Source organism: Carassius auratus, chromosome 4 (assembly GCF_003368295.1).
Source record: "Carassius auratus strain Wakin chromosome 4, ASM336829v1, whole genome shotgun sequence".
Classification (NCBI taxonomy): Eukaryota; Metazoa; Chordata; class Actinopteri; order Cypriniformes; family Cyprinidae; genus Carassius; species Carassius auratus.
Genome location: NC_039246.1, coordinates 17,704,567 through 17,730,219, shown reverse-complemented (window position 1 = coordinate 17,730,219; position 25,653 = coordinate 17,704,567). Strand labels below are relative to the sequence as shown.

The following is a 25,653-nucleotide window of genomic DNA, read 5'->3' as shown; positions in this document are numbered from 1 at the left end:
ACCTTCCCCAGCTCCCCCTGTATAGATCTGCTACGGTTGATTAATTTATGTTATATATGGGGGTTATTTCATACATGTTATATGTGGGAATTATATTTTTTGCTTGCTCACAGCAGCATGTTGTGGATGTATTTGCAGTACCAAGTCTCTGTACTCTATTTATATAGCGCTTTAAACAAAAAGGATTGCATCAAAGCAACTGAACAACATTAATTAGGAAAACAATGTGTCAATAATGAAAAATGACAGTTAAGGGGCAGTTCTTTTTTTAATTTGTTAACAAGAGTTGTTATAACACAAATAATATAATTTGCATGTAAAAAAAATTATAAATATAATAAATTTCTATCATTTCTAACCTATTGGTTATGTTTCGTACATCATATATTTAAGTCATAAACACATTATGCTATTCTGCTTTTATACTTACAGTACATCAAATGTTTTGTAGCTGGGAACCAAACCTTTTTAAACGCTTTTAGTTCTTGATTTAATCTGTTCTTCCTCTAGCAAATCTACAACAACATCTTTTTGAAATGAAAATAGCTACACACCTTGCTGGACTATGGCCAGTTCTAGGACATCTAATCTCTGGCTGTTTTCAAAACAAATAGGAAGCATAAAATATTCACTAATAGAAAATATACTGCTCTCGAGGGCCTACTTTATTTCAAGTCTGTGAAATAGCCCAGCTTGTAACACCAGCTATACATACACTAAACAGACACTCGGGCTGAAACCTTTTCACTTGATGTTCATCAAACTGAACAGACAATGTTATAAGACCTTCACACACAAACACACACTCACACACTCCTGCTTACTCTCCATGCACAAGCACCTTGCACAATCACACCAGCACTTATCCTACTTGTGAGAGCTTGTACATTCATACCAGAGCGAAATGAGTGTCTGGAGTTCAACCTTCCTGTCTAAAATGAAGGATTGTGTGTATGTACTATCATGTAGACAGATTATTCATATGTGTTACTGTAAAGTTACATTTGCATTTAGACTCACTGAGAAGGAAATAACCATGTGACGTCAACCTAATGAACAACAATGACCCCCTAACCGCTGACCCTCAAAACACGTTGGTCAATGCGACAGCAATTAGTGATTTTTAATAGTAGTAAATGTCAAAAACGGTAAGCACATAAAGGGTCCATATTCAGGCCAGATTTAGTAATCATCTTTTGGCGTTAAAATAGTACTCTCAGGATTTACTAAAGATGATGAATATGCATTTGTAGGAGTTTCCCCTTCAGATGCAAAATGATATTTTTACCATTATTTATCAACCAAAAAAGGATGTCTTAAAGACGGCGGAAATTTGAACTGCTCTTGCTATCGCGCTGGTTATTATGGAAATTTGAGTGAATCATCTGTAAGATCTAACCATTTTAGTTCATTCCAGCATAAGATGCATGTGAGAGCTGTGTTTCTCGCCCAGCCTCTGCTTGATCAGAACTGCATTTTAACATCGTGATTAGATACAGACAGATGGAAATGAAGCTGTTCTAGTGACCTACAGACTGTGTCTGCCAAACATAATGAAATGAATGAATCATCGCATCTGACTCTTCCATAATCTCACAACTGCTTATAATCACTATAAATATGCAACTACTCTAACCCCACCCCTAAAATAACATTTTAGAGTAGAAATATTTATGAAAGATATTTATGAATCAGTTTCAACTTTGATGATGTTTCCTAAAGGGAGGTTTAGAGAGATTTAAGTGATTTTGTACCCAACATATTGCACACACACACACACAATAAATGTTGTAAAGGCCGTGACTTTTATTTTTAGCAATCTGTGGAAAACCTAATCCATGAGAATAGCCATAGGCTGTTTCTGTCTAGCTGAAAGCTTTTCTACTAAAAACAAGCCGAAACAGAGTCTAACAGTTTGATTGGCACTGATCATGCAGAAACCCCATTAAACGAACAATAAAATCAGGTTTGGTAACCAGATAAAATGGAAAAAAGGGAGAAAAGGAGGGGTTCGTTGTCTGAAATAAACACTTTCATCTACTTCCACCTCATGCAGCATGCAAACAGCTTAGAATCACATAAGTGTTCTACGTTCTTAAAGGGACAGTTCACAAAAAATAATAGAAATTTGTCTTCACCCTAATTTCATTCTATATGTTTTCTGACCTCAGCATGCCAAGCTTCAGAATGTATAAGCACTAATTAGATTAGAAACTTGAGGAAGGGAAGACTTTAAGTAAATAACACCTTGAATACAATTCACTGTAGAGCTTTAGATGACATGAAATACAGTGCGGATTACTTCTTATATGGTGCTTTTTTGTCCTTTGAAATGATAGTAAATGGAGGCTGGGGCTGTTTAGTTCCAAACAGCAGTAGTCCCCATTCACTTTCATTTTATTTAAAAGAGAAAAATGAACATCCTTAAAAAAAATTGTGTTCCACAGAATAAATCAAATGAAATGGGTTTAGAACAACATAAGGCTAGGTAAATGTTAACCTTTCAACCATTCTGACATGTCAGGTTTGTGTAAGTGTAAATAAGATTTAAAACCTATGTGGGATCTGTATCTTTGTTGCCATCCTGAAGTCTCTTTACTTATTCTGTTCCTCTCTCTGACCCTATTTCCCATGTCTCCTCTTCACTCAAAAAAAAAAATACAAAAAATAAAATAAAATAAAAATTTCCACAGAAAAAAATTAAAGCAAAATATTCCTTTAGCAACAACAACAGGTCAAGCTTGTTTATTGGTAACCTATCTTGAAATATTACCCTGTTACCTTTTATTATACCACTCCCTCTCCCCCTCTATCTCTATCCTTCTTTTATTGTCTTTAGTTCTTGCGCTAATACTCTTCTTTAGTCTCTCTAACACACCCACTTAGGTCTCTTTTGTCCTTTCCCTTGTTCTTGTGAATTAGTGCCGTGGACTGCAAAAAGCAGAAAGACAAAGAGACTAAGAACTGAAAGATAAAAGAAAGAAAAGTGACCTTCACCCTTTCAGTTCACTCAGCCCCCCCTGCAGGACATGACATCACTACGGTGTAGTTTTGATCCTCTAAGAGGGAGATGAAAAGAGCCGGTACACACACACACACACACGGGAATGCATCAGTTGGTCATCCTTTCATCCCAGGCAATAACTGCTTTTTCTTTCATGACACATGCCAGAGTTGGCGTCAAAAAGCTCATCCCTTATTACCAAGATGCAGAGATGCAGAGAAACGGTTTTACTTTCCACCGACAGTTATCATTAAATCCTCCCTTATTAATTTATAAATAATAGAGCACAAGAACAAGCATCCACTTTAAAGGGATAGGGCACTTAAAAATGAAAATTCTGCCAACATTTATTCTCTCTGATGGAAGAAAAAATTCTGCTTTACTTTCTTGTCTCTGGAGGTTACCTTCTTCTGATCGAATTTTGAAGGCAGCGTATATGTATCCATCGCTGCCTTTGATATCCCACAATCCTGTGCATTTCATTCCTTGATCAATATTATAGTACTTAAATATTTGTTTAGTTTTCAAAGAGACTGTTGAAACCAACGTTTTGAGTATTTTAGAATGAGCTTGTTTAAAAAAGCCCTCAAAGTGATGAAAAATTTAAATGCAATAAATATTTTTTCTTTATAGAAGAACATGATTTAAAGGGAAAAAAAAACCTAGCCCCCTCTTATGTATATCTATTGGACCTTCTGCTCTTTTTTTGCGAATGCATCGCCTATTTGAAAGGAGTGTACTACTCATCCCATAAAGCATTGCAGATGACATTATCAAATTCACTGGCTACAAATTTAATGCAAACTATTTATATTTTCAAGTTGCTTATGAGTACAGATCTGGTTAATTTCAGTGATTTCGGTTTCCATGTTAACATGCCTCTGTTGGATCAGATCTATCTTCAGCATTATGTACTGGGTAGTGAATTTATGTCTTTTAACTATCTCAGGGTTCACTGAATGTCTTGAAAGGCGTATTTATTTATTTTATTATTTATTTCTGGAACCCAGCTGTGGCGTTCTATTGTATTTAAAATCAATAGAACTATAATAAAACTGAAGATCTGATATATCAGCAACCTTTCGCTCAATAACTCTAATGAACATCATACACAGCCTCTAGAGGAGCTTTCATTGGAAGTCTTGCTGTCACATTATTAATGATTCATCTTCCTGACTACCATTCAAAAGTGAATTATTGATGAATGCAGTCTGTGCGTGTGAAATGACCAAAGACTTGAGTCTAAATATAGCTCCCCTTTAATTGATGATATTAACTTTCACAAGTCAGTGGCATCGTGATTCTTTGAATATAGGCCGATCAACACTTGAATGATTTGTTGTCATTTTAGGGCTGAAAATGGGTCTGGTCTCAGTTTACATAATCTTTACAGCGGAAAAAACACAACAGGAAGTTTCCACCTGTTGCCCTGAAGAATTCCCATAAAAATCACAGCATGAATCAGTCTCCTCTTTTCATCTATGCTATTTCTGTGACATGCTGTCCTTTTTCAGTTTGCATAAAACAAGCAAAAATTGCATTTATAGAAATCCACTTACAATGGAAGTGGATGAGGAAAAACAATTTAAGAGCATAAATATAAAGCTTCTATATTTGGTTACTGACCCTTATGTCATGCAAATCCTGACATTCTTTCACAAACAGATTGTTTTATTTTTTTTTTATCCATATGTAAGCCACTGAGGTCCAAAACAATTAACACTGACATTCATTTTGCAAGTATAAAAAAAAAAAGTGTGTTTGATCACTTCACTGCCATTTTCTAGTATGCCAGTGTGTATTGTGTGAAAGTTAACTGGTTTTGTATTTTATTTAACCAATAAATAACTTTGCACAGGTAGGGTTAGCATGTGATTCTATGCTTGCCTTGTGTTTTGTATATTATATTCAGTTCCTTTGATTATACTTGCGAAACTCTGTATCTCAAATACAAAACTTTGCCCCATAGACTTCTATTTTAAGTGCATTACTGAAAACACAATTGTAGTTTGTTGTTATAAGGAACGAGTCAAAATCTGTGACAACATAGAAATTGTTGATAGAACTTAACCTGAAATATGAATTTTGGTACATTTACATACCAACAATACAAAACAGCGAGCAATCTAAACAGATCATTAACAGACTTGACACTGTGTTCATGTCAGTTCCTGTGACTTGGTATTGTTGAAATACAGGATAATATACAGTTGCCCAAGTTCTGGTTGCGTGTATTTTTTTTACCTGGGTCTACTCTTAGTGGCTTCTAGGTTGCTATGCCGATACTGGGGCGTGATAAATTGGGGTTTCAGTGTTTTAGTGTTCTGGATAGTTGCTATGAGGTTGTGTTATGAGAAATCTTGGTTGTTATTCTTGATTGTCTGGGTTATATATAGCCCAAGTGTTCTGGGTGGTTTCTAGGGTGTTGCTATGTGTATATGGTTACATGGGAGTTCTGTGTGGTTTCTAGGGTGTTGCAATGTGTATATGGTTACCTGGGCGTTCTGTGTGGTTTCTAGGGTGTTGCTATGTGTATATGGTTACCTGGGCGTTCTGGGTGGTTTCTAGAGTGTTGCTATGTGTATATGGTTAGCTCTGCGTTCTGGGTGGTTTCTAGGGTGTTGCTATGTGTATATGGTTACCTGGGAGTTCCTTGTGGTTTCTAGGGTGTTGCTATGTGTATATGGTTACCTGGGAGTTCTGTGTGGTTTCTAGGGTGTTGCTATGTGTATATGGTTACCTGGGAGTTCCTTGTGGTTTCTAGGGTGTTGCTATGTGTATATGGTTACCTGGGAGTTCTGTGTGGTTTCTCGGGTGTTGCTATGTGTATATGGTTAGCTGGGCGTTCTGGGTGGTTTCTAGGGTGTTGCTATGTGTATATGGTTACCTGGGCGTTCTGTGTGGTTTCTAGTTGCTATGTGTATATGGTTAGCTGCGCGTTCTGGGTGGTTTCTAGGGTGTTGCTATGTCTATATGGTTAGCTGGGCGTTCTGGGTGGTTTCTAGGGTGTTGCTATGTATATATCGTTAGCTGGGCATTCTGGGTGGTTTCTATGGTGTTGCTATGCAGCTACTATGGTGTAATATATTTGGTGTTGCAGTGTTTTTGTGTTTCTGGATAGCTGCTATGAGGTTATGTTATGAGAAGTTATTATGATGGGTGTAATGAGTAGTCGCCAGGGTGTTGCTAGCATGTTCTGGATGGTTGCCAGGGTGTTGTTAGGGTACCATACAGTTGTGTTAAGTGTTGTTGTCATTTCTAGGGTGTTGCTATATGTTGTCAGGGTAATATACTGTTGGGTGTTCTGGATGGTTTCAAGGGTGATATTATGCAGTTGTTAGGGTGTTATTTGGGGCTGTCACATTGTTACACTTTTTTGCGGGGTGTTGCTAAGGTGATCCACATAGTTACTAGGATAATAAAGAAACAGAAACACTCCAGCTCAGCAAACTGCACAGTATGACACAGCATAATCCAATAGCAACAGTGAAACCTAACCACTAATTGCAGACACTGGTAATAAAGAAAACGATTATGCATGGAAATAGTTCAGTATTCACTAACGACAGTGGTAAATGAATCTGTAAAGCATGGCACACTGTAATCGAGAGACCTGACGTTTATCTGACATACAAATACACCCTATACACTACTCTAACAGCCGCTTATTCATGGAGATATGAAAATTGAAACCACTTGGCGGTGTGAAATTACACTAGGCTAATGTGTATATCCATAATTCATTACCTCTTTCCATTTTGCAGTGAACTTGTGTGTGTGTGTGTTTGTGTGTGTGAGAGAGAGAGAGAGAGGAATGAAAAACAAAACTAGACATTGTAAATTACCAGTCTGTTTTACACAGAAATACTCCTGTTAGTGTGTTAACCATAAGCTGCTGGTGTCATGCACATATTCATGACCTCTTCTGACAGCATAGTTTGTTCTTTTTGGTGGGAGGGTCATCCGTCATGCAGTGCAGCCTACGGGGCCTGAGAAATAAATCAAAGAGAGAAAAATAGAAGAAAAATACATATATATATATATATATATATATATATATATATATTGCATTATACACACACACACACATATATATATGTATATATATATATATATATATATATATATATACATATATATATATATACATATATATATATATATATATATAAACATATATATATATATACATATATATATATATATACATATACATATATATATATATATATACACATACATATATATATATATATACATACATATATATATATATATATACATACATATACATATATATATATATATATATACATATATACATTATATAAATGAAGCCTGTGTTTGCATCATGCCAGGCACATCTAGATATATTACCAATCAGCAAGGACCATGCTGCCATCAACGTCCCACAATGTTCTCTTGCCGTTCATCTCCGTGGTTTAAATCATCCATCGTTGACGGCCTGAACATCCTAAATAAAAAAATGTGCATTAATAAGGCATAATACAACAAATTTGTGTACATACAGTTAAAATATGTATACTCATACCAAAAAAGTATCTGTTGTCCTCATAGCATTTGTTGCCATATTTGTCAATACCCACCAAGGCTCCAGTCTTTATATCATTCACCCTGAGAAATACAGTTTTTTTTAAATCAATTATTCATGTAATAAGTGCATAGAAATGAATAACATACAAATATCAAGAATAAATCCCCAAAAATATTTAATGCAGGTCCAAAGACGAGCCACCCACCTGAAGAGCTGCAGCAGGAAACCTCTAATACCTTCATGACCGGTTAGCTGACCCACGCCATAAGCGACGGACTGCAGCGTGACTCTCACAGTCACACACGACACTTTGTCTCTCGTTATGTATTATGTATAAATCTAAATTTTAAATGGAACCTTATCACTGGTTTTGTGGTCCAGGGTCACATATACAAATTTTTAAAACTTGATTTTCAAAATTATCTTTATAATTTACCTGAAGCTATGAAACGAGTAGTTTACAGTACAAACAGCTTTTAAAGATGCAAATCATATTATTTCATATTTTACCACAGTATCGCAATTACATAGACGCAAATTCTAACGATTAAATCTTGTTTAATCAATGTTTTTACTTTGGTATGTTAAAAAACAATGTTTTTACTTTGGTATGAGCAGATCACGTGTCTGGGTGATGTGTATTAGCAGACATGAGTAGCTAATTAAGAAATATTCCAAGTGTTTCATTGATAGTAATAATGATTTATAGTGCAATTTAAGTGTCCAAGCTGGTGCAGAACATGTTTCTGAAAGTCTGGTTCATCCTTTAATAAAAATGCAACACAAACATACTCATTATTTAAACGTTATACAGAGTTCAATCACTTGACTAGACTCCCACACACTGAAGATTGCACTCATAGATTAATATTTGGCCAATTAAATATAATAGAGCATAAACAGAAACATTTACATGCACTACATAATTTCCAATGACTTTTCCAGGAATGAAAATAAGATTTTCTGTCACTGTGGGAACCCTGTATATCACATTTAATGTGTTGATAAAAAAGGAACAGTCTCCAACAAATACCATAATACAGACATTTCCCCCCTTTGATTGGACATTTATTATTCTTATATACATCATTCATTTACATAAAGTCAGTGCTTGGGGCGGGGGGCAAAGTTCTCTTTGGGACAGGTTCTTAAGAACAGATTCCTTGCACTTCCTGTATCTTTATAGACACTTTTTCTAAACATAATTACACTAGTACAATAAAAGTCAAATGATCCAAACGCAACAGTTACATAACCCATAAACACAACCACTGACCAAATAAAAAAGCAAAGTCTGAACAAAATGATGTCCTTATGCAAAATCCACATGATTATATCTGTTTCGGCTCAAAGGGTCTGAGCAAGCAAAGCTGATGGGTGTGGCTGTGGCAGGGGTTTCTGTCACTCAGCAGTGCTGATTGGCTGGCTGTTGTAGTCGGTAGACTCCATTTTGAGGATGTAGGGAATGATGCTGTCGATCTGAACGTTCCCAATTAGGCCGGTGAAAAAGAGCTCTTCGGTCACCGCCGCGCTCATGAGCCGCAGAGCAGGCAGACGAACTAACAGTTTTGAAAGACTGAAAGAGGATTTAAAGTTTCGTTTAAGGCCCATTCACACCAAAGACGATAACCATAAAGTTCTAAAATTGTTATCAAGATTAAAGAATAACAGACTGTCCACACCACAGCTATAACGTGAAAATAGCAGGATTTTCTGTTATTTATAGGCCAACTACTTATTGCAAAGAGTGTCAATTATCTGCACCTCAGTATTATAGTACATTATAAAACAGTATGTAGTAATAACTTATTGGGTGTAAATTATTATTTTTATTCAAATTATTAAATGCATGCCACCTTACTGGGACAATAAAGCCCTCCCTAAACCGACCCTAACCTTACCCAATATTTTATTTTCAACTTTTTGATTATTTCCTTCATTTTTATGGAAAATATATGCCTTACGATGTGATGTGAGATTTGAAAAGGAGGGAAAAAAAGTTTGGTAAAAGTCATATTCGAACTTGGGTCGATTGCGTCAAAAAGACAACGGTACGCGCGTTACTATCTCTACCACTGAAGCTGACGTTTGTCTGCTGTCGGTTATAGTGTTGACTATTCCTATCACAAGATTGTGGGTGGAGCTATTGTAAATAGCCTCTGCCAACAAAGTGGGCTATTTGCCCTTAGTGTAAACAGACACTCTGTAACGATAAAGGCACAGGGAAACGATATCGTTGGAATCACTTTCAGAACGATTTTTTCCAGCTAATGAACAATTAAACATTGACAGCCAATCAGAATCCATCCTGTAACGAGCTGGAGAATTTAAAGCGGCAGACGAGAGTGCGCGGAGAATAAACAGACGATATCGTCCGCTGGTGTGGACGCTTAATATCTTTATAGTTCTCGTTCATGGTGTGAACGGTGCTTTATAGTCAACTAGCTTATCACAAAAAAATATATATTTTGACAATAATTATGCACTTTATAATTGAGAATCTATGCTGAATGGTTGGACAAATGCAAGCTACTATAGTCACTCACCGATATGTGTCCTCTGGATACACTTTGCTCACGTAGTCCTGCAGTTCCATGTAGGCTTTCTCCTGAAAGCGGTCAATCTGAAGAGTGCCGTCCACTCCAGAGTGATCTACGACAAGCACACACAATCAACTTCAACTACATTTCATTCATATTTTTCAGATAAACTCTAGGTGTGCTCACCTGGGCTGAAGAGAACCACAGCTTTGAGGTAAGCATATTCATATGCGTCAGGACTCATGCGACTCATACTGTTACAAAATTCCTGCATACGCCAGATATGCTCCATGACTAGCTTCACGCGCTCCGGGGACAGTTTTTCTGTTGAACACACACACATTTCTCATTAGGTATCTGTGTATCAAGTTAATTCAAATAATCATTTCAGATAATATTTGAACAATTTGCCTTAGTACAAAGGCAGTATAAAAGCCAACAATTTAGCTTTCTCTTTACAAGAATGCTGCATTTATGGCATATTTTTTTGTTAGCATCACTCTGGGTCCTTCAATTAAAAAAAGCCAAGAGAATTTTTCCATTCGCATTTGGATTATTGTAGAAAGTAAGCTCTGTGAGCAACAGAGGTTTATGAATCTTGCACATTTTGCTCATTGTAATTCATTTCAAAGACTTGCCAATGACAGATTGGCAGAAAACTTATTTTAAAACCTTTATTAAAAAAAAAAAATCTATTTTATATGAATTATAAATTAACTATGAATTTCTTATATATGAACTATGAAAGATACAAATCTTTTCGAAGCTTCAAATCAATTGAACCAATGACTTTGAAATTGATTGTTTCGAAACCCTCAAAACGCCACACGCTACTGACAACTGCTGGTCAAAAGTGTGTAAATGCAACAAAAACAGTTTTTAATAAAAATACTCATAAAAAGCCTTTATTAACATGTCTTAAAAACTGAAAAACAACATTTGTGCACCGGCGCGTTTGCGGCCAATTTTCTTTCATCAGGATGTCAATTTACAAACTAACTCAAGAGTTTTTAAAACATTAAATACAATAAAAATAATAAAACACCATTAAATACGAAGTGTCTATAATACGTGGTTTTATATTAATTTACAGGGCTTGTTTTGTTTGTTTAATAGAGAGCTTGTATATAGAGGCCGGTAAGAGACTATTAACTACTACTCCTCCTTTTAACTACACAAATGTCTCAGTAAAAATGTCTACAAATTGATGAAGCTGATCCGAGATCAGGAAACACCACAGATGCTGATTCAATGGTTTGACGCCGCAATGTCAAACCATTGTAATTCTGAAACGTTTCGAAACAGTTATGTACTGAAATCACGTGGCTTTGGCTTGTTTTAATATGCGCTCCGAAACCACCGTTTCGAAACAACTGATTCACAAAAATCAGTGCTTCAATATATAATTGCCTGAATTAAACAAATGACAAAAATCAGCTGAATTAATCAACTGACCTAAAGTTGATAAGCTAACATAAATCAGACAGGACACAGAAAAGTCAAGAGCTACAGGTCCACATACCTTCATCCAGGCTGGTCTGTAAATGGTTAATTATGGCTGTGAGGATGGTTTCTACATTCATGATGTGCGAACACTGAGCCAGACCTAAAGCAAACAACTCATTCCAGCAGGCCTTCATCAGTGTGATGCTGTTCTCGGAGCTAAACACCACAAATACAGAACATAAAATGAGGAAAATACAGAAAATATTACACTGTGAGGAAGAAAAAACACCAATGCCTGGAGTTCTGTTTCACTGCATAGGGCCAACATATACTTGTATATAAAACATATTCAAATGTATAATGTGATATGTTCACTTATTTACATCTGTATTTAGTGCTATCTACTTGTGATCATTAATACACTCACCCAAGGGCCTGGAAAGCTGGAATAGAGCGTGCCCAGTGCATTGAGAGGAAAAGCAGACGAGAAGCTGATTCACAGATGTAATTCAGATTCAGGAAGTCTGGCATGGGCAGCGGCATCATCAGCTACACACAACATTCAATCCAGAATGTTATTGGTCCATCATTGTTGGAGATGTAACTGCAGTGTGTGCAAGTCAACAGTGATGCCTGACCTTAAACGGCACATGCATATCTGAGAGCAGCGGTCCCTCTAGTTCCAGCAGGGCGGTGGTCTGTTCCTCGTCCCTGACAGCCCCCTCAGCGACCTCTTCCCCACAACCCCCCTCCGACTGAAGCACCTTCGTGAGCGTGTCAAAGGCCCTGCACACAAACAAACAGAAATTTAAGCATAGCCATTTGCCTGACATCTTCCAGGCTTGAGGTCTACAAAGTTGCTTTCCGCACCGTGTGACGTCATTCGACTCATCCCTTTGAAAGTCCGTCATAACGCTGTCCTCGTTACTCATGGTCTCCATCCCCGACAGGTCGGTACTGCTGTCCATCATCTCACGACTTTTGCTGAGGTGACCGAGTGATGTGACCACGCTGGCCAAGGTACCCAGATCTCCTTGACTAGAATCATTCTACAGTGAAAGAAAACATAAAACGAGAACTGAATCAAACTGACGCTCTCCACACGTTTTGTACGATTGGATGTTTGCTGCACGCGCCCTAGAGTTAATCACAAGCTCTGGCTCAAACTCAGAGAATGGTGATGGACAATGTTTATATCAAGGTACTCAGAGTCAGTTACCATGCTTTACAAAGACTTCATCAAAAGTATCTTAATTTGTGTTCTGATGATGAACGAAGGTCTTACAGGTTTGGAACAAGATGAGGGTGAGTAGTTAATGAAAGAATTGTCATTTCTGGGGGAACTATACCTTTAAAGGGATTAAAGAATTAAAGTTAGGTCCTATGTATCTAGTAGTATGTGGAAGTCTTTTTGTCAGGTGCCGATGCCATGGTGAATCATTACTTCTGAGCTCCACTGATCATGCCGTTTTTTAACTCTGATTCAGCCTCACAGATTCAGTGGATTGAATTGAACCAGCTCAACTCAATTCCGCTGTTCTATATTAAAAAAATACGATGGATTTCATTTGAATAATTACCTGGTCTGGTGAAGAAGGAATTAAAATGGTGTTGTCCAGTTTGGAAAGAGACTGCTGGATGTTCAAGAGCATGTTGGAGTCCAGTAAACTGGTGGACCTGTGATCAGACACAGAGTGAGCGTTACAAACAAACAGACAAAAAAAGAGATTCTTTTTGACCCAAACACACCTGGCAGTCTCTTTTTCACTAACAAACGTTGGCATGGCGGCGAGAGGGCTGCAGAGGTTTTTACGGATGTAGATCTTTTCGATGGAGGGCGCACAGTTTGCTGGCTTCTCTCTCGACACCTCCACCGGTTTCCTCTCACACTGAACAGCTGTTGGAGGAATTTCAGCAGGGGGAAATCATGATCTCCTCAACAAGCTGCGTGGTTTGAGTCATCGGTCATGAATCTGAATTGGACTCACAGTCTTGTTTCATGCCAAGGGCCATGCAGCGCTGCAGTCTGCAGTACTGACAGCGGTTCCGATGGTGTTTGTTGATGACACACTCTCCAGACCCGCGGCACGTGTACACCAGACTCTTCCTGATGCTGCGCTTGAAGAAACCCTTACAGCCCTCACAGCTCACTGCTCCATAATGACGACCTGAACACACGTACAATAATAGTTCAGAAACATCTATCTACAAAAAACCCCACAATGAATCGAAGTCTGTTTGAGGACTCAATTATTTCAAAGACGGCTGTGTGTTATTTACCTGAGGCCTTGTCTCCACAAACTACACAATACTCCACTGGAGGCTTCGTAGAGCCCTGTTCTGAGCCTTCCGACACAAACTGAAAAACAAAACATAAATATGAACAATACTATTGTGTAAATTACAAAAGGAAATATTGTATATATAAACACACCTGAAATACAGATTATCACAATACAAACTTTTATGAGATGACTACAATAATAGTAAGTCTTACCCAAAAAAGTAAATCAAAAGGTCATGTAGGGGTACCATAATGCAGTGTGTTGAGTAATGTTTTTGTACTGTAGTATTTATATGGTGTTCCTCCACACCTGGGGCTTGACTTGCTATTGATTTCAATAGTTTGACATTAGCATGATGCTAAGCTAACAGCACAACACTCTAATGTGGCTAAAAGAAATAGCACACACAAATGTGATCCTGAACCACAAAACCAGTCATAAGGGTCCATTTTTTTTAATTGAGATTTATACATCCCATGGAAGCCTATTATATAAGCTTTCAATTGATGTATGGTTTCTTAGGATCTGACAATATTTGGATGAGATACAACTATTGAATATCTGAATATCTGGAATCTGAGGGTGCAAAAAAAATCAAAATACTGAGAAAACCGAATAAAGATCTTAACAATGCATATCACTCATCAAAAATTAAGTTTTTGACATATTTACTAAATATCTTAATGGAACATTATCTTTACCTAATATCCTAATGATACAATGTTTTTTTGGCTAATGCTACAAATTTACCCCAGTGACTTAAGATTGGTTTTATGGTCCAGGGTCACAAATTTTAAGTCATACATTCAATTTAAATTATACCAAACTATTTTAAAAACTGAATAAAATATGTGTCCTTTTTAGAAATCGGTCACACTTTATGTTAAGGTCTAAGTCTCGCTATTAACAAACCATCAACTATGACTTTTGCCTCAATAAACTCTTAATTTGCTGCTTATTAATAGTTAGTAAGGTATTTTAGGGACGTAGTAAGGATTAGGGATGTAGAATATGTTCATGCAGAATATGTGCTTTATAAGCACTAATAAACAGCCAATATTTGAATAATAGGCATGCTAATAAGCAACTTGCTAGTTGTGAGAATTGGTCCCTAAAGTCAGTATTAGCAAGAATTTTAATTTCTCTCGCTTGTCAGCTATACTGAATTGTTTTCATTAAACTAAAACAAGTAAAGGCCAAAGTAAAGGCCAGAGTATACTGAAATCTTAAGGTGTGCACGCATATAGAGTTGAACGTATACTTGAAAGTGTACATGAAAACAGGATGTCCATACACTCGCACTAGAAACTTTATCTTCGTCCAATGTCTGCGCAATTTCTCTATAAAACTAATGATGACCAATAAAAATGTCTTTGTACACTTTAAAATTAAAGTTGTAGTTGTCTATTTTTGTTGCAGTCTCTAGGGGTGAGCGATAAATATCGTCCGATGATTAATGCACATCTCGTCAGTAAAGCCGGTTCTCTAATCAGTGGTAAATTCCATCAGGTGTGTGATTTCACATAGAGCAGCTGTTACTACACAGAGCCATTGTTAACTGTCTAGCAGCGCAAAATCAAAGCTGATAATGAAAGTGCATTTGCACAACTTGTCAGTTTACAATGGTCTCTTGTAGGCATAGTACTGTTCTGGGCTGCATTTTCCAAAAGCATCATAAGTCTAAGGTGCCATTTACAAATGTTTTTTAGGCAAAAACTGGAAACTTTTTTTGCCTGTTCGCTTACATTGTTTTGATGACTGAAAACACATATTTTTAAAAACTGGTTTCAAAGTGCAAGTTTGAAAATGCCACCGTTATCGTTTCTGTGTAAACACCCAGTACGAGAGTCTTTGAAAGCGGTGACGTCATGCGTGTGTAGTACGTGTTAGGTATGTAGACATGCGCAGTAAGTGTCAATTTTAAAGGCAAGCGCGAACAAAGAACATGAGTACATGGTACTGTTGTTCCTGCTTAAGAGTTGGGTAACACTTCTTCAGCAAAGGGTGGATTTAATCCACCAATATTACAACCAACAGTGGAGACGCATCATATAACTTACATCATATAATCATCACTTCCCTACGGGTACTGTTTACTAACAAGGTGACAGCGCTAACTACTAGCCTGGCATACGTAATACAGCATTTTATGCCATTTTCCTGAATGTGTAAATGCGAATCATTTTGAAAACATTGTGGTGTATACAGTACGTGAAACTTTTAAAAATGCAAGGGAAGTACCTTTTCTGTTTTTGACTACATCGTTGTTGTGTAAATGTAGCCTAAGTTTCACTTTCACTTTCAGTAGATCATAGCTCCACTGGTGACAATGGGTCTACGATTTACTAAGGCTTACGATGCTTTTGGAAAATGCAGCCCTGTTTGTTTTTTGAAAGTGAAACAATGGGCCAGTCTCGCCAAATTGTAGACCAACTAATCCAGGATGCGCACATGAGCTGAGCATAAACACTATATGCATTTAGAAAAATCATTGTGCGTGTGTGCAATGCATGTCACTCACTGAACGCAAAGTGTAGCGTGAACATAACAATCAAAGTATACTTTGGGCTTAAATGAGTGGTGCCTGCTTACCTGGATCTGTTGTCCTGTCAGCTCAGGTGAAGCGAAAAGCAGTTGATTGACAGCAGACCCATCAGCAGATGTCAAGATGACCTTAGCTGGTGAGTTCTCTTGTTTGATGAACAGTTTCTCCTGGTTGGGGTAATCCAGGTTAGCTAATATAAACTGCTGCTTGCCGGCTCCAGCCTGATCAATGGCTGTGACTATCTGCAGCTTCTGAGCCAACTGCTGCTCCGTCACAATCTGATACAACACATGACAACAAACACCAGCAGAATGAAACTAGTGCTGTCAAGCGATTTATCACGTGCAAAATAATAGTTTTAGTTTACATATAATATATGTGTGTGTACAGTGTATTTTGGATGCGATTAATCACGATTAATTGTTTGAGAGCACTAGTTGAAACCTAATTACATGTACAGTAATAAAGCAAATAGAGTAAATGTCGGTTTAAATCAAAACAAATTATGGCATGGAAATGCGGTCAAATTTTTGTATGCCATATGTCCATTCAGATCAATTGCAAAAAAAACTAATGAAAATACAAATTCAGTCTATAAGGCGGGACGCAGAAATACAGTGCTACACAAGGGCAGTGGGGCACAGCTTTACGTTTCTGAAAATGTCACAGTAAGCACAACTCTTATTGGTTGGACAGCTTTTTTGAAGTGCAATGGAAAATAAAATAAATTGTAACACCCCTCAATTAAAAATAATTGAATTAACTGATTGCATACGAAAGTTTGTACTGGTCTGAAAATGCATGAGTGCAGGTTTTTTTTTTTTTTTTTTACAAACATGTACTGTGTAAACACGCAGTGTAAGTCACCTGTAGGCCTCCATCTGCAGACACCAGCTGAATTCTGGGACTTTCTCCTTCCATGATATCTTTCTGTGAAAACCGAGGCTCAGCGACGCCCCATCAGCCACACACCCACTGAGAAAAATAACACACAACTCAAGATAGGATCCACATCAACCATTTGCACTAACACCTTGTAAGAGTCTGGGGGAACAAAATATTACCTATCAATATTTCATGCATATCGATATTTATTTTTAGACTGTTAGAATGGGGTCCCGCGCACAAGGATGATCATATGGATGATCTATGGAATGTAAAAAATTGAAGACCCCTGGTACATATGAACACATTTTTTGGTGTGGTGTCTTTTGAGTGGTGCAAAATCTGCTCCCAAGATGCTAGTCACAGCTGACAAGTTTTTATATGTTACGTGACTTTGGGCTTCTTTTTTTTTTTTTTTGAAAAGTTAGTTGCGTTAAAAAATCGTGTCGTGGTTGCGTTTTTTTGGGGCTTTTTTTAGCAAGTATGGTTGCTTGTTAGGAAAACCTGGCAAGCAACTTTGTTTCTTTACATTTATGGTCAATGTTTTTTTCTCCAATATATTGTTCACACTTTCTGCTCGCAGATAAAAGCCAATCAGTGCAATAATTAATGTGATGTAGTGTTACTCGTCAACGCACATTGCGCCCCCTTATTAGAGTAAAATTACATTTAACGTGCAAACATGTAAAGTTAGTAGAGGTAAACAGACAAACAGGCCACCAACAGAGATGTACAGAGATTGAGGAAACATGGGATAAGGTGAGCAGTGTGCAGAGGAGTAAAGGGACCTAATTTAATTCATAAAATACTTTTATAATACATTAATCATTAGCAGTAATACTAATTGTAGATTCATATGATTTGAGTTTATTTTATTATAATTAGCCTATGTGGCTATATTAAAGCTCCCACTTAGTGCACTTGTTTTATTCTCTTTTTCCATCTCCATAGCTATCGGAGGATAGTGTGTGGCCTCCCGCTTTGTAGACATCTGATCATTTTTGTAAAATAACTTCTGTTTTTGCTTTTGAAACTCCAAGGGGTTTCAGTTTACTATATTGCAAGGCTGATTTATTGATTAGAAATATATCGATGATAATAAATAATATAGGGCTTGTTTTTGAAGCTGCGTTTGCTTGCAGAACCTGATTTTACCAAGTGAGACATGTTCCTGGGACAACATCGTTGTTGACCCTGGAACAACATTGTGATTAACCAATCAGATTTGAAGAACCAGTTTTTAGATTTTGTGAAGTTTACGCTTAAAATCAGTGTTTGGTGCTTGTACATAAGTGTCATTCATCTATCATTTCCTCTGATTTTAGGGATTACTCATGGTTAAGGTTAGGTTTAGGTGTAGGGATATGGTTAAGAATATATTTTTGGAGTAAAATGTTGTTCCAGGGTCAACAAAATATGTTGACCTAGGAACACTTCGAACTTGGCAAAATCAGGACATGCGCGTTTGCTTCGAGAGAGTTAAAAGCAGTGTCTAGACTAGTGTCTAGTGTTGTTGATGATTATTGACGCACTGGAGACTTACTAGAGAAATTGTGAAATTCTGTTCGTTCTTTAATGAGATTCTCCACTCGTTTATTGTCCGCCAGACAGACATCTCAAGTTGTAACTTGTCTGGGATGAATTACATGCCTAGGCTTAACATTTAGGTTTAGGGGTTGTTCATTTAAATACACAAAGAGGTTTGCATCAATACCTGAGATGTTTCCACCTTTTTATTATAGGTCAAATTGTTCATAACTTTGAAGTTATTGCCATCCCATCATCTGTATCACCATAATCAACTATTTAAATCAGGGCATTTATTATTAATGGTCCATCTATGTGCTCCACACGTTTAAGTTTTTTTTCTATTTAATGTTGTCAATCAGTTCAGTCGGACTAAATCTAACAGTCATGTGGCAAGCAGTAGCTACATTAGCACACAAGCCAGCAGTTTCAAGGGACTAAATGATTAAATGATGAAATAAAAGCGATCCAGCGTGAATGACGGCTGGGGGTCAGTAACTCATGAGGAGCGTGTGGGGGTTGATCCGGGAAGATGAAGTTAGATCTGTTCCTGTAGGTTAAAGGTCATGATTGAAGGGTTAAAGCTCACACACACACAGAGGGATCTTCACTGCAGCTGAGCTTCACTCGTGGATCACAGGACACTACTAGTGCCTTCACATTTTTTTTTTAATCTCAAATGACAAATGAATACATCCTCATTATAGGCTTTGTGTTATTTCGTGATCGGATCCGTTGTGTTTATCATCGCACTGATAACAGATTAGCCAACGGATAGTGTTAGCCTGCTAAATAACGTAATGTCTGCGTAAGATTTGTTATGATGTCCACTAGCTGCTTTGTTATATGTATATTTAATGTTGTTAAATAACCAAAAAAGCTCTGACGGTTAGTTTAATCGCAGGCGTTTGCCGGTATATGGCGATATTTTCTATTATGCTAGCGGCTTCTACGCTAACGCGTGTTAGCAGGCCAGTGCTAATATTCTCCAGAATTTTTCATCCTAAACAATAAACGCAAACACAGCGGGCGTTAACCAATATCGAAAGGGTTATTCTTACCCTGAACGCGTGAGAAAATTATCCAGCTACTTTGATGGTTTGATAAATTATTGTAAACTGACGGCTCACTGCAGCGACAGGAGGTCAGAGTTCGCGACCCGCTCAGAGCAGACCTACACATCTGCGCATGCGCACATGCACTCGTGAGCTCGCGTCGATTATAATATAATGAAGGTTCAGCGGTAGTGCATTTACAACGTTAGCCAGCATGATTTACAAGAGATCACACTTTATAGTGCTTCTGAATGCCAAAACTATACAGTGAAGAACTGGATACAGATTTGGTACACACATATATATTCAGCAAACCTTTACGAAAATAAACCATGGTTTTACTACAAAATAAAAATAAAACATGGTTACTGTTGCTAAACTACAAATTAACTGTGGATTTGCTACACTAACCATAGTATTTCCAGTAAAACTGTGGTTATACAAATGATAAATGCGCAAAAAAAAAAAAAAAAAGTTACTACACTTTTACTGTGATAAAACCATGGATCATTTGTTCAAGGAAACATACCCGTAAAGTTAAACCAGACCTACAGACACATTTTCTCATTACATTATTTATTAAAAATTATTTGCACTTTACATTTATGTTGGGGCATAGCCTACTGTCTTGAAAAACTCAAGATATTAACACATTACTTCAGGAGGACAAACCTTCCTTTGGGACCTAGAGCCAATCTGACGAGGAGCATCAGGAATATAAATGATATTTTTTCTTAAAAGTGGATCACATGAAGGAGAGAAATAAAACAAAAACATGACAGTGGTGTATTTAAATTTTCCCAAAATTCCAAACAGTCTTACAAAATGTAAACAAACATCAGTATTACAAACAATATTGAACTTATACCGCAATACCGATCAAATCCATTCCTTGGACTTGTTTTAGATTTAAACGGTGAAATATCAGTGGCTTTCTGTGGCTGGAGCTGAATGAAAACTGTAGAGGATATAATCAGGTCATACTCATTGTCAAAGTATTAAGAGAGGTGGTCCTGAACAAGGTGCATTAGAGTATTTAATGTGTGTTACATCCTTCCCTGATAAGAGCACTAGTTTTTCTCTCTGTATTCACAGCCGGTGTGCTATAATGTCTAATATAGTAAGTTAAAACAGTGCTGAGTCAGCCAGCCTAGCACTGTGTCTTTACTACCCATAATTCACCGAGGCCATTAAACATCCTGAACTATTTTAAATACGCCAGCATTATATTACTATTTACAAAATATGTACACTTCCAGTTCTGTCCAGTATAAGGTTTAAAACAAGTCTAAACACCCACTTTGTACAAAAGAGTTTAACATTTTTTTTAAAAGATTATTAAAACAATTTAGTAACAGGCTGAGAACCAAATAAAAAAGGGCCTTTTTTCAGGGATTACAAGCAGAATAAATATGTATAAATTGTTCATAAAACCATTCTTCCACAAATTGTTGCATATAATGCATGATTTCATGTAATTCATTAATCTTTGTTTAAAAAAACAGCTCACATTCCATGCATGAACCGATTGCAAAATCAACGTCATTTTTCAACACGCAAATGCATGATTTGTTCTAAAAAACACATTTAAGTCAATGGTTGTCAATATTTCTCAATAAAAAGTTTACATTTTGTTACATTCAATATGTGAATCATTTGTAAAATAATTTTTACGTAAATTGCAGGTAACAAATTTAATAAAAAAAAGTTTATACGTTTTTTTTCTCTTTCTTTTTTGCGTAAATGAACTCGTTCAACAAACTATCACCATTAATGTCCAAAACAATGGTTTTATGTACAATTTTGACAAATAGTCGCTCTGTGCTTTACGATTAAGGTCCAGTCATTTTTTAAGCTTTCACAGTTGAATTCGCAAATCTCCCATAATGCACCACGCCAGACTGCACGGACTGCGCCACATGACCGTGCCAAAGGTGCCACCTGGCATCAGATATTCCTTTATCATACTTGCTCATGCACATTCAGACTTGACAATGAATCACACCCTTGACCAAATCTTTTTAAAACCCTCTTCAGGCAACAAGTGATCCAAACTGCCCCATTACATCATAATGGAGTGTTTCAGAAAAGTGGACAGGATTGATTCATATTTAAATAAGATTCATCATAAGCAAACCTATTGGTCAGGAGTCAATGAAATCATCTGTATCTAGAGCTCATGACCAGTCATTGCCTGATGTTTTTGACCCTGAATGCATGGTAATGTTAAGCACCAAAAGGAACTGGCACAGAGAGGCAGTGTTTCCTAAAAATGACATTAAGAACAAAAAGATGGATTAATGCCTCACAATGGAGGCAGACTGAATCAATTTACCTTCATTAGGCTGCTTAAAATAGATTAATGCATAAACTACATCTACCAGCATCCTTTGCTTCAAACTGGGTTTTGATTTATGCAACTTTAAACTCGCTGCCTGTGTAAACAGTTCAGAAACCCAAACGAGCGACATTTATTCATTCCATTTAATCCAATCCAGACCAGTCAAAGGATCATGGCCTCTTGAAACGCTTCAATCCATCTGGAAAAATAAAGCACAGATTGCGAATCTTAGACTAGACTCATAGAACAAACTCTTTTCAACTCCATACAAGTGCTTGAGTACCTCTGAGCAGTGGGGATGTCCTCTGCTCTGAAGATGTAGTAAAGTGTGTTTTTATGATACAGTTTAAACTGCATTTTTTGAGCCGGTCCGGTCTTCTCCTCTCGGAGGAAAAAGCCCAGCAGCGGCTGACTCTCCAATGCCGCAACATCCTGAAAACCACGCAATCATCTTCACCTGACAGTTTTTATTACATACATATAATACATCTTTTATACATCTGCATAACACTAAGAATCAAAAAGAAAAAAACAAATACCAAAAAGCAGTGTAGGGGAACAATCGACTAAAACAGTGACGCTACTAACGTAATTACAGTTTTCAGTATTGCAAAAATAGCCGTTTGCATAACAGTTTTTCTGATAACAAACAACTTTTTTCACCCCAACAAATGATCCTGTAGATTTGCAAAAAATTTAATTCAAAGGACATCTCAAAACGGACTATGCTGATTGTAAATGCTTTAGTTAAAGGAATGTGACATGTTTAGTCATTTATCGCAATGTTTACGATGTTGGTTTCTTGCATAGCAGACAGTTTTGCTGCTGACCATGACATGATTCCAATTTTGTGGACATTGATTAGGATCCTTGTAGTTTTACTATGAGGTGTGACTTTATATTATAATATAACTATATTTTCATATATTATAATATATATTTTCAAATTGAATGCTGAAATCTTTATTTGCGAATTATTTTCGGCTGTTTAACGTAACTCTTATATTAACCAGCTATCTGTACTAACAAGTTGCAGTGTAGCATGAAAATGCACTACATTGTTGATTTTTGTCACATTGCAAAACAGTTTTTAAGTAATTGTGAAATCACTGTTACTTAAAATTGAATGCAAAAATTCTTACATTTTTGGTATAAAACATAAAAATGTGGTGGACATTTTGATTCATTTTAGTAAATCACTGTTCAAACTGATTTCATAAATGAAGTGGTTAAAGAAAAATATTCATATTGACAGAACAAATATCCCTGTGTGCAATATTACAACTTTTTTAATAGCTATTTAAATTTTTTTTACAACATTTAACAGAATTATGTTAGCGCTTTGAAGGATATTTAAATCTATAAATTCATATTTCTTGTCCCAAACAGATACTGCTTTCATTGTAAAAAATCATATATATTCTGTTGGCTCCTACTGCCTTGTAGGCAATGTGCCGACATTGCGCTATGGGCGTCCCGAGTTCGAATCCTGACTCAAGGACCCTTTCCTGATCCCGCCCCCATATCGCTCTCCCACTTAGCTTTCTGTCAGTTTTTAAAAGAGATGAAAAAAGGATATAATCTGATAATGGTTGTGTAATTAGAAAAATATATCCACTTTAAATAGTTTTAATAGTAGCTAGTAGCAAATCAGTAGAAAATGTTTGGCGTTTTTCCACTGCATGAAGCGGCTCACTTTTGGGAGGTTTTCCACCGTGTACAGTAGCTGGTACTTTATTCTGTACCACTTCACCTGAGGTTCCAAGCGAGCCAAAATGTAAAGTGTACATCCTGCTGATCACTGATTGGCCGAAGAGAATCATCACTACCTGCGTCATTGAACTTGTGATACGAGACACCAGATCTGATAGATTTAAATGAGCACAGCCAGCGAAGGATCAAACGCAAACTTTTTTTAATGATAAGCCCTTTTTTTAACAACCAAACCAACCATGGCTTTTTCATGGTCTGTTGAAGAAATACAAACATTCCTCTTGTTGATAGCCAAGGAGTGAATCCAGCGAGATCTTGATGGGGTGACGCGGAATGAAAAAGTTTTCAGGAGGTCGCTCAGCTCTTAATTATACATTATGTGTGTAATCCCACCCACTCTTGTAGTAATACTGCCAAAAATCTAGCTTCAATGTAATTAACTGCTTTTTTAAATAGTTTTTATTGTAGTGTAGCTATTTAGATAATCATGAGTCAAGCTTCTATTGATAAATTATGAGTAGCTTCCAGAACACTAGAAGTTATTGCATAAGTAAAGGTGGCATACTTCACTAGCGGCGTAAGTGTAGAGGACTTTGTTCTTAATGACGAACCACAGCCTCTTCCACGGTTTCTTTTGGCCTTTGGATCTTTGCAGATATCCACTCATGGAGGAATTCTCAGTGTTGGCAGACACCTGTGAGCGAGATGTCATTTTAATAGTAACGTATTAATATGACATCAGCGTCGTGGTAGAAACAGAAACCTTCATTACAGCGAATGCTGCAAGCCATTGCAATATGGGTAAAGTACAATTTCAAGTCACCTCTTTGAGGGCAGAAGGAATCTTCTTCTGTTTTCTAGAAAAAGCAAAAGTTGAACTCCTCCCACTAGGGGAAACGGTCACATTGGATTTCTCACCTATGAGATAAAATCAAAACAACATATTAGCAAAAATGTGTAGTGTTTGCCTGTGCGACCACATTGCTAGTGCATTCTAGTTTCAAATTTCGTGTAATATTTTTACTATTGATAACGTTTAATTTTAGTTAACAATACAACACTGTTGTTATGTGGTTGCTCAGGTTAATACTTATGTTAAAGGGTTAGTTCGCCTAAAAATGAAAATTATGTCATTAATAACTCACCCTTATGCTGTTCCAAACATGTAAGGCCTCCTATTATCTTCGGAACACAGTTTAAGATATTTTAGAATTAGTCCGAGAGCTCTCAGTCCCTCCATTGAAGCTGTGTGTGTACGGTATACTGTCCATGTCCAGAAAGGTAAGAAATACATCATCAAAGTAGTCCATGTGACATTAGAGGGTCCGTTGGAATTTTTTGAAGCATCGAAAATACATTTTGGTCCAAAAATAGCAAAAACGACGACTTTATTCAGCATTGTCTTCTCTTCCGTGTCTGTGTGAGAGAGAGTTCAAATCAAAGCAGCTGGATTTCCGGTTCGCGAACGAATCATTCAGTTCACCAAATCGAACTGCATCGTTTTAAACGGTTCGCATCTCTAATACGCATTAATCCACAAATGACTTAAGATGTTAACTTTTTTAATGTGGCTGACACTCCCTCTGAGTTCAAACAAACCAATATCCCGGAGTAATTCATGTACTCAAACAGTACATTGACTGAACCGCTGTGATGAACACCGAGCCGAGCCAGATAACGAACAATAGACTGACTCGTTCACGAGTGAAGAACCGGTTGCATCGGTGTTCGGATCACCAGTAGTTCTTTCGGACAGT

At 37.0% G+C, this 25,653-nt stretch overlaps 2 protein-coding genes and 1 pseudogene across 8 annotated transcripts in view; all 3 read right to left on the bottom strand.

The window, feature by feature from the left end:
- Window positions 1-5,037: 5,037 nt before the first annotated feature.
- Window positions 5,038-8,355, bottom strand: LOC113056786 (NADH dehydrogenase [ubiquinone] 1 alpha subcomplex subunit 12-like; annotated as a pseudogene).
- On the bottom strand, window positions 8,313-20,065 carry LOC113061270 (nuclear receptor subfamily 2 group C member 1-like). 2 transcript variants are annotated; one of them, XM_026230308.1, is made up of 14 exons: window positions 19,849-20,065; window positions 17,243-17,350; window positions 16,423-16,653; window positions 13,826-13,904; window positions 13,534-13,713; window positions 13,295-13,442; window positions 13,126-13,222; window positions 12,416-12,594; window positions 12,184-12,331; window positions 11,973-12,094; window positions 11,622-11,761; window positions 10,286-10,423; window positions 10,106-10,211; window positions 8,313-9,135 (listed from the first exon to the last, which is right to left on the bottom strand). In XM_026230308.1, the coding sequence occupies exons 2-14, from the start codon at window positions 17,294-17,296 to the stop codon at window positions 8,961-8,963; spliced, it is 1,797 nt and encodes a 598-aa protein (XP_026086093.1). In that variant the 5' UTR covers window positions 17,297-17,350; window positions 19,849-20,065; the 3' UTR covers window positions 8,313-8,960. The 2 variants fall into 2 exon arrangements, with proteins under 2 accessions (XP_026086093.1, XP_026086098.1); XM_026230313.1 differs by lacking the exon at window positions 19,849-20,065 and adding an exon at window positions 17,440-17,774.
- A 336-nt stretch (window positions 20,066-20,401) lies between these two features.
- LOC113061233 (FYVE, RhoGEF and PH domain-containing protein 6-like) overlaps window positions 20,402-25,653 on the bottom strand; it is a 31,832-nt gene continuing 26,580 nt past the window's right edge. For 5 of the 6 annotated variants that reach the window (XM_026230281.1, XM_026230290.1, XM_026230273.1 and 2 more), the window contains 4 exons: window positions 24,720-24,814; window positions 24,462-24,590; window positions 22,467-22,615; window positions 22,346-22,382 (listed from right to left, as the gene is read on the bottom strand). In XM_026230281.1, coding sequence (XP_026086066.1) covers window positions 22,346-22,382; window positions 22,467-22,615; window positions 24,462-24,590; window positions 24,720-24,814 — 410 coding nt within the window. Of the gene's footprint in view, window positions 22,383-22,466; window positions 22,616-24,461; window positions 24,591-24,719; window positions 24,815-25,653 lie in introns of all 6 variants that reach the window. The other variant, XM_026230283.1, reaches the window with a different exon arrangement.